Consider the following 9,118-nt stretch of genomic DNA (forward strand, 5'->3'; position numbering starts at 1 on the left):
AGAAAAAATGATTTTGCGTAAATGCATTTTGTCTATGTTTCGTGTGAGCCAGAGAGAGAAAACAAATAGTGCGCCGACAGCCTCTTAATATCTCGATTTAAACTATACCTACCATTAAAGCAAAAACATTATACAAATTTTAATTTTAGTTCTATTAGGTAAATTGTATTTGTATTATAAGTATTGTATTTTAACTCAGCCATCATACCTATCATTATAGTCATATAATTCATGTATATTTTTAATCCAAATGGTTAGGATAGCTACTTAGTACTTACCCTTCCACTTACATATACCTAATATTATTATCTAATATGATGTATAATTACATTAAATTACTTATTTATTGCAAATATTCTGTATGTAGACATACATTTGATTTTCTTGAATAATCTTATCATAATGACTAGGTAACTTATAAATATTAACCTGTCTATTTTGAAGAGTCGATGTATAATATACCTAATAATAAATTGATTCATCAATAATTTTGTTTATTTTTTTCTGCTTATATGTATATAAAATTATACCTATTATGTATACTGTTATACATAAGTATATTTAAAGGTTTTTATTTTTACATAATTTAATGTTGTGAAAAAGAACAAAACATAGCTATAATTCTTGATATTAATATTATTTTTCAGATTAACATTACTCATTTCTCACAGCCTACTACAATGAATGAAGCCAGTTCATCTAACATTGATGGTGTTTTGAAAAGGAAAAGACATGTAAGCCCATGTTTATTGTTTATTTGTTGTTTTAAATATTATTTTCCTTTTTTCTTTACTATTCAATCCAATATTTCTTAAATAATTTCAACTAAAAAAACAAAATGTAAAATAATTAAAGAAACTTTTCTACAATTTAACGGGCACTTAAATTTTAACAACAATATTAGATATTATCACTTGGTACCTACTTATACAACTAAGATAATGATTAAGTTTTTTTGATTGAGCCATATTTGATATTGATATTTTTTTGAAGTTATAGTAATACTAAAGGAGTACTATGAGATATTTATTGCATTTATAAAAATTACTAATTAGTTGCTTATTACAATATATTTATCTGTTAATTATTAGTTATTACTTAGAATGTATTTTTAAATGTATATATATATATATATATATTCTGTAGATGGCTTGAATACAAAGACTTTGAATTGATGTATTTCTAATAGAAATTTGGAAATCTTTAGTGTAAAGATTAATGTATCAACATTATTAAAGTGATAAAAGATGCATATTATTTTTAAACTCTATTCTCCTCTTAATTAAGTAATCCAGTTGTACAATTGGTTTTAATTAAAGACATGAATTATTTGTTATCTTTAGAACTCTGAAGGTTATTTATATAATGGTACTGTGTCTGGAAAGAGGATGAAAATTGACCATAGTCCTGTTGAGCTCCCAAGTATTTTATCTAGATCTAAATTACACAGTTCATCACAGTCATCACAATCTGACGATAGCGAGCATCAGTATTTTACTAATTTACAAAGAAACTCCAGAGTACGAGCTGACTCTGATCCATTTCAAATTAACTCTGAAAATAATGATTCCTTCCAACAATTAAGTGTTGGTAATAATGGAAGTGTAGAACGACGGCCACTATCTGAGTTACAAGTTCTATCTCCAGACTCCCATTCAATTTATTCAGATGATAGGTAAGTGATATAAAAAAAAAAATTCAACTGTGAAAATATCTATAATTTATTTGATATACTTAGGTCGGAATCAGAAGCTAGTAGTCCTGCTCTCAGTGAACCTGCCCCATTATTATCTGACAATGAACTAAGTCCAGATTGTATTGATAGTTCTGAACCAAAGAAAAATATTGAAAATGATCCACCTACCTATGTGCCTACTCCACGTTATTCAAACATTCAAGAAAGTGTGGGGAGTAACATAGTTACTACTTGGAGCAAGTAAGTTACTAATTATTTAAGGATGTAACGAACAATATAATTAACTTTATTATTTTATCATTGTTTCAGATTTCGTGACATGGCCATCAACCAGAAACCAGTTGCATTAAATGACAGACCATGTCCATTACCAGAAATCCCTTGGGGTAAACGTGCAGCTTTTTGGCAGATGATATGTAATAGAGATTCCGCCACATTAACATATAGGAATCCTGATTACCATGATTGCCATGAACATATAACACCTCGAATGAGAGCTATTCTTTTAGATTGGCTAATTGAGGTATCATTTCATAATAAATTATTCATGTTATCATATTTTAAATTATTCATATATGTTATTAATTACAATGTATTTATTTGATTTTAGGTGTCATCTGTTTATAAGCTACACCGAGAAACTTATTATTTAGCTATGGATTATTTAGACAGATATTTATCAAACAGTGATTCTATTCCTAAACAAAAATTACAACTCATTGGTAATTACACTTTCCTAGCCTTAATTTTAAAGCCATGCAAAGACAAGTTAATTTAGGGTTAACTTATTTTTGTACATAGGAATTACTTGTTTATTTATGGCTGCCAAAATGGAAGAGATTTACCCTCCTAAACTGACTGAATTTGCTTACGTCACCGATGGTGCATGTACTGATGAAGATCTGTTAGATATGGAGAAAATATTATTGATGGTAATTACACATAAATAATAATTGAACTAAACACAATGAATAAACTAATTTCTTATATATATTTTTAGCATTTGCGTTTCCGTTTAACACCTGTTTCTATAAACTATTGGGTAGAATTGATGCTGCAATTCATTTGTGTTGATGATAGTACAGCTGAAGACAGTTTGATTGTTCCACAATTTCCTCAAAATTTATTCAATCAGGTGGCTCATCTTTTAGATCTAGCTAGTCTAGATTCAACTAGTTTACGTTACTCATATAGTGAATTGGCAGCGTCTGCTCTTACTATAGTGCTAAATAAAAAAATTGCTTTAACCATTTCCGGTAAGTTATTTATGAAATACTTTCAGTTGAATTTTCAATTATAATTTAATTATTTAATTAATCAGGTTTATCAGAAGGAAACGTATGCAATTGTGTTGAATGGATGTCTGTATATTGGAGTGTAATTCTTGAAGAATACCAATATGAAGAAATTGATTTTGAAAATGATTCAGAACAAGTAGATGGCACCCATGTTAAACAACAACACTTAGTCAGCATGGATATGTATGTAAGTATCACTTGTACATTTTTCTTATGGTTCGTCAACAAATTTTAAACATTTTCTCATACCTATTTATTTATAATTTTTGCACTCAGATGTAAAAAAGGTACACATCTTAATTTAATATATTTTATCTGTGTAGTAGAATTGTATTTGATCAAAAATATTATATTGATCAATGTTAACAGTCTTATGACATAATAAATTACCTTAACTAAATTTATTTATACTTTTAGGATTTAGCACAGAGTAGATTTGAACTTATTCAATTATCTCGAGTAAAGGGCCCAGTAACTCCATCAAACTTATTAACACCGCCATGGAGCGGTAAAAAATATCCTGTAACAGCTGAAGAGTGCAAACCCTCATGTAGCTACAAATGATAAATTATATACTGATAACACCAACAGTAAGATTTTTTTTTATTAAAACATGTCTATCTTACCTTGTAATAGGTTATTGTATTCAGATGTATTCTAGTTTTCTTTGTGTTAAAAAAATATTTTATTTTAATTAATAGATTCTGTCTTGACGACTTAGATTATTTAAATGTGCAATAATAATCTATTTTTTTTAAATTAAATACTGTTGGTAGTTAGTTATATTTATACACGCAATTTGGAAATCAGTAATCATACTGAAAATGTTAATCCTTCAAGTAAATAGCTGATTTCTCTTCTGATAAGTGTAATATAAAAGTCAACAATGTTGATTGAACTGGTGTTCCTCATTTTATGTTATGTCAAATTGCTAAAAATTAAAAAACCAAAAAAATATACTTGGCCTTCATGTTAATTACAATTTTATGTATCAATTACTTTGTACATTATATATGATTATACTAAATACTTAATAGGCTCACAAGTAATTATATTAAGATTATTATAACAAATGTACTTTTTACAAGCCATTCCTTCATATTACACAATCTTATAATTTTGACTTTTTATATCAAATTACATTATCCTTTTGTATTCTAGTCTTATTTAGTTGATAATGATAAAATTATTTTGTGTAGTCTCATAGCATGTTTTATTATGTACAATTTTTTTTTGAAACTTTAAATTATTATTTTCTTATGTTAAGATGTGCGTATTCATGGTTGTATACTTACTCCATTGGTTAGTTATGTATTTGTATATGTGTAAAATCGAAATCAATGATTTTCTAATGTGCCAGTTTCTTTTTATGTAATGCAATGACCAGAATTTTTGAAAAATTTGTATAAAATGATCTCCGTTCAACATTGAATTAGTATTAAAATATATTATTATAGAACTTAAAAATATTTAGAAAATGTTTCCAGTTTTTTTATTATAATTATGTGAATTTCATTGTTTAAAACTAATATTTTTTTTCTCAATAAAGTAATCATTACTTACAAAAAAAAAATTATAACTAGGCCGTTATTAAATTAGAAATAATCAGGTTGGGGAAGAGAATTATTTGTATATTTCTTAAGTTGGTATGTATTTAAATTTAATTCTTATCAATGGGAATATATATATTTTATTGGGATAATAAAAAATTCTTTGTTATATTATTAGCAGTTAAACATTTTTGTTTTATAGTTAAAATTATTTTATTCACAGTTATAAATCTCTATAAACATAATATATAAATATATATATATTTTTTTATGTACATGTGTGTAATGTAACTTGAACTTACTATAATAAATTATGATTATAATTATTATGGATATCTTGTATTGTTTTATTGTATACGTTTTAGTGGTATGTGTATGAATGGTAAACTGTTGTTGTTGGCTATTATTTGTGATGAGTAACGTTTATTTTGAGAAATATTTAACTACATATCTATGACATGTCATTATTAACAAATATTTATACTACCTGCATTTTCTTGATAGGATATTGCAATAAAAAATATTTTGAGACAAGGTATTATATTTTAAAGGGCTAAAGTGCGCTTTACCAACCCCTCACGATTTTCTAATTTTTTTTTCAAACGTCTTGCTTAAAACGATGGTGTACATTTTTTTTCCTGGAAACTATTATTTTAGAAGTTATAGCCTTCCAAAGTTTGCGATCTTACGTTTATGCGCTTGCGCGCAACTCTACTTGACTGCCATGCGCAGTGCCTATAACAAATTTTAAGTTTTTTTTTTTACGTATTTTAACAAGTTGTGGGACATAGTCATTTTTGACTTCGCGAATAATATTATGAATCCCGTCATTATTAAGGTGAAATATAAACTATAGTTGAGTACCTAATTAGACTAGGTATATTCGCCCAAGTAAAATAAATAATAATATTTATTTGGGGAAACCTATGTATTTCAAAAAAAATTTACTTATTTTAGTTTAACTGGCCATCGTGTCTGGTGACCGGAGCCGATAGTCGACGGGAGGTCCCTTGAGTTTGAAGATCAGAGCCACTATACTTGTGTTACTTCAACTAATAAGGTTAGGTTTACTTTTTAGGTTATCCGTCTGCCCGAAGGTGTGCCCCCGCGACCCCGAAAGTGTCGCCACCAATTCCCTTTCCATCAGGTTTGCTATTTAAGCCCGGGGGGTTTGGGGGCCGAACCCCCATCCAGCGCGAGATCCGGAGGACCTCGAGTTTGGCGATCGGAGCCAGTAGGCGAAGAAATTCACTATATACTTATGTTATATGTAAATAGCCCAATGAGTGAAAACACAAATTGACTATGCATACGGATTTGTAACTTTTAATATAAAAATTTCGAGGTCCTCTGCGCGGCATTATAGTAGTGTTGCGTGCATGCGTATAAACGTGAAATCGCAAACTTTGGGAGGCTATAACTTCTAAAATAATAGTTTCTGGGAAAAAAAAATGTACACCATTGTTTTAAGCATAAAAAACAAGTCGTTTGGAAAAAAAAATCGAAAATCGTGGAGGGTCGGTAAAGTGCATTTGTTCCAAATCATTAAATTTAAAGCAGAGGTTCTTCATTTGTTCTTATATCAATTTTAAATTACATACCTAAGAACAGTATTCTTTTACGTTGATTAAATACGTTAAAAAAAACCTTATAAAAATCTAAATTTTCTTCTGCCTATAAATAGCTTAAAAAGAGTGAAAATATTTTGAAAATGTTATTAAAGTAAAGTGGAAATCCCAAGAAGTGCCGGGCGGTAAAGTGGAAATCCTCAAAAGTGCTGGGTGCACATATCACGCGCATACCCCTGCACAACCAGACACTGAAATCTATACCACGGTCCTTACAAAACATAAACTTTTGGTTAAATAATCTTATAATATTCATATTACAACCTCCATTCGCGTGACGCTTAAAATAAATTTAACCAAATCGTTTCTTTTATGAAATATTGTTGTAGAATTATGGTCTAGTTGTTACATAGATCCCTGCATTACCTTTGCTGTAATCGATGAATGCAGAGGCGTGACAAAAAATAGCATGTGGCTCGTGCGGGAGGGCTCCTCGTGCCGCACACGTCGCCCGCGACTGAAATAGCTACACAATATACTATTTTGCATTTTTGTCATGCTTGCACCGAAAGTTTGGTTTTCGATAACGGTTGAAGCTTTGGGAAGCGGTAAGAGTTTTCCATCTCGGTAAAGTGGGAATCCCTAATAGTCCGGGTGGATGGTAAAGATGAAATCATAAAAGTACTGATCGCTACATATCACGCGAATCCTCTGCTCAACCGGACACTAAAATCTATACCACGATCGGACGATCCTTATAATATATAAACTTTTGGTTACATCATATATTCAAATTATAACCTCCTTGTACGACGCGTAAACATGTTTCTTTCATGAAATTGTTTTCGTATAATAATTTGGTTGTTGCATAGATCCAACCATAATGCATTTTACCTTTGTCTGTTTTTTTATCCTGTATACAACATTTCTACCAGAACCCAGACAGCATTTTGTAATCATATTTTAATATTATTATTATAACTTTATACCAATATTATTCGTGATTATAATTTTATAATAATATTTTTAAACAAAAAATTGCTGTCTGGGAAGGAGTACTTCGATTTCAACATATAGTACCTTAACATATTTTAGCAAATTGAATCAAGATGGTACTTTAGAGAGGTCATTTTTCGATTTTCTCAATAGTTATTTAATTCCATAGGAAAAACTTCCAACAAATTACGAAAACCGGCTAAAAATGGGATTTTAATTTCTAACGCTTTATTTATCGCCAGAGCAACGAATAAAAAATAATATTCATATTATAATATTAATTCAACTTACATGATAAAATAATTATTAACAATATAAAATATCCAGACTGACAAACCGTCTACGCTCAGAATCGTTTTTCTTATAAAATGATATTATATCATTGAATTCAAGTTTAATACAATCCATTATATATTGACCCACTTGTAATAACTTACTGTATAGCAGAGCGACATCCTGCTTTTTTATTCTTATTTTATACTATTATTTATATAGGTACTGAAATATATACCACTGTGACAGACGACAGTAGCACTATCCTTACAAAACATAAACTTTTGGTTACATTGTATATTCATATTATAACCTCCGTGCATGACGCTTAAAATAAATAAAACCAAATCGTTTCTTTCATAAAATATTGTTTTCGTAGAATAGTTTGGTTGATGCATAGACTATTCAGCATAGTTCCCAGCCTGCGTTACCTTTGCCGCGATGGCGTGCTCGATGAAGACGTAACAAAAAATAGTATGTCCTGTGCTCGTGAGGAAAGGCGATTTCAGTCTTGGGTGAAATACGGCCCTTGACTGCGGCTCGTGCCGCACACGTCGCCCTCGACTGAAATAGCTCACTTCCCGCCCTTGCCACACAATATGTCGTAAATATATTTTCGGATATTTTGTGGGTCACCAAAACAATAAAGTCGGTCAGTGGCATTGAACTTTATAATAACTGGAACGCTCACCGCCCATATGACTAGTGTAAATAAAACCGAGCGAGTGTGTTAGAAAGAGATAGCGAATACTTTAGGTATTTCTATCATTCTATCTCTGTCTCTTTATTGATAATACGTCGTACCGTATTCATTTTAAATGTTCACCGGCATAAATATTGTGAATATTGTGATCGACGTCCGTCAATTTCAGCTTTTTGCTCTTTCTGCTTGAATTGACGTGTTTGTTAATATTTTATATTCTAGTCTACAGGTACAATTAGAAAATGGTGAATTTTTGTAGTGCATTTAACTGGAACAGTTCAAGTGATGTTAAAAATGAATTAATATTTCACAAGTTAGTATTAATGTTAATTGTGGTTGATTATTATATTTGTTGTACTATTAATTTAAGTTATAGGTCCCTATATAATTATATAAATTATTTAACTTTGTATATTTATCTCCAAGGTTTCCACTTAATGATAGTGAGAGATTAAAAAAATGGATACATGCTGTCAGACGGACCAATTTCTAACCAAACGGTAGTTCATTTTTATGTAGTCTAAATTTCAATGAGAATGACTATAATAAACCTGTTGAAAGTGGGAAGTTGGTTTTGAAAAAATGTGTTGTGCCAACTATCTTCGATTTCCCTGATCATTTAATGCCAAAGGTGAAAGAAAGACGAATTCTGCAGCGATCGGTGGAAATTCAAGTAAGAATTGTTTTTAATTCACTTGATATGATAATAATAGTTTTTTATTGGATAATAAAAAACAATACATTATTAATAATTATTAAATAATATAAACAATATAAAACAAATTACATTGATATTATAAAATCTCATTGAACATTTGTTATTTTTTCTTCATAAATAATAAATATTATTATATAATAATTCTAGGGATGATTTAGACCTTCAAGTAATGAACATAAAATAATATTATTTAAAATTCCAAATTAAAAAAAATTAACATATTTTTAGATTCTGAGTGGAACGATGAATGTATTGATTTTACAATGATGTGTGTTTTTTTATTTTTTAATTTATTTTTTAATTTTTTATGTGTCTG

At 29.2% G+C, this 9,118-nt stretch overlaps 1 protein-coding gene and 1 long non-coding RNA gene across 5 annotated transcripts in view; both read left to right on the top strand.

The window, feature by feature from the left end:
• LOC100159237 (G1/S-specific cyclin-E) overlaps window positions 1-4,453 on the top strand; it is a 25,758-nt gene extending 21,305 nt beyond the window's left edge. For all 4 annotated transcript variants that reach the window (XM_008180817.3, XM_008180814.3, XM_003240169.4 and 1 more), the window contains 9 exons: window positions 648-734; window positions 1,344-1,675; window positions 1,739-1,936; window positions 2,006-2,219; window positions 2,307-2,418; window positions 2,498-2,628; window positions 2,697-2,952; window positions 3,018-3,181; window positions 3,412-4,453. In XM_008180817.3, coding sequence (XP_008179039.1) covers window positions 681-734; window positions 1,344-1,675; window positions 1,739-1,936; window positions 2,006-2,219; window positions 2,307-2,418; window positions 2,498-2,628; window positions 2,697-2,952; window positions 3,018-3,181; window positions 3,412-3,558 — 1,608 coding nt within the window. In that variant the 5' untranslated portion in view covers window positions 648-680 and the 3' untranslated portion in view covers window positions 3,559-4,453. The remainder of the gene's footprint in view (window positions 1-647; window positions 735-1,343; window positions 1,676-1,738; window positions 1,937-2,005; window positions 2,220-2,306; window positions 2,419-2,497; window positions 2,629-2,696; window positions 2,953-3,017; window positions 3,182-3,411) is intronic.
• Window positions 4,454-7,551: 3,098 nt separating this feature from the next.
• Window positions 7,552-9,118, top strand: part of LOC115033832 — a 4,305-nt gene continuing 2,738 nt past the window's right edge. The window contains exons 1-2 of the long non-coding RNA XR_003839156.1: window positions 7,552-8,397; window positions 8,511-8,757. This is a non-coding gene — a long non-coding RNA (uncharacterized LOC115033832). The remainder of the gene's footprint in view (window positions 8,398-8,510; window positions 8,758-9,118) is intronic.

Source organism: Acyrthosiphon pisum, chromosome A1 (assembly GCF_005508785.2).
Source record: "Acyrthosiphon pisum isolate AL4f chromosome A1, pea_aphid_22Mar2018_4r6ur, whole genome shotgun sequence".
Lineage (NCBI taxonomy): Eukaryota > Metazoa > Arthropoda > Insecta > Hemiptera > Aphididae > Acyrthosiphon > Acyrthosiphon pisum.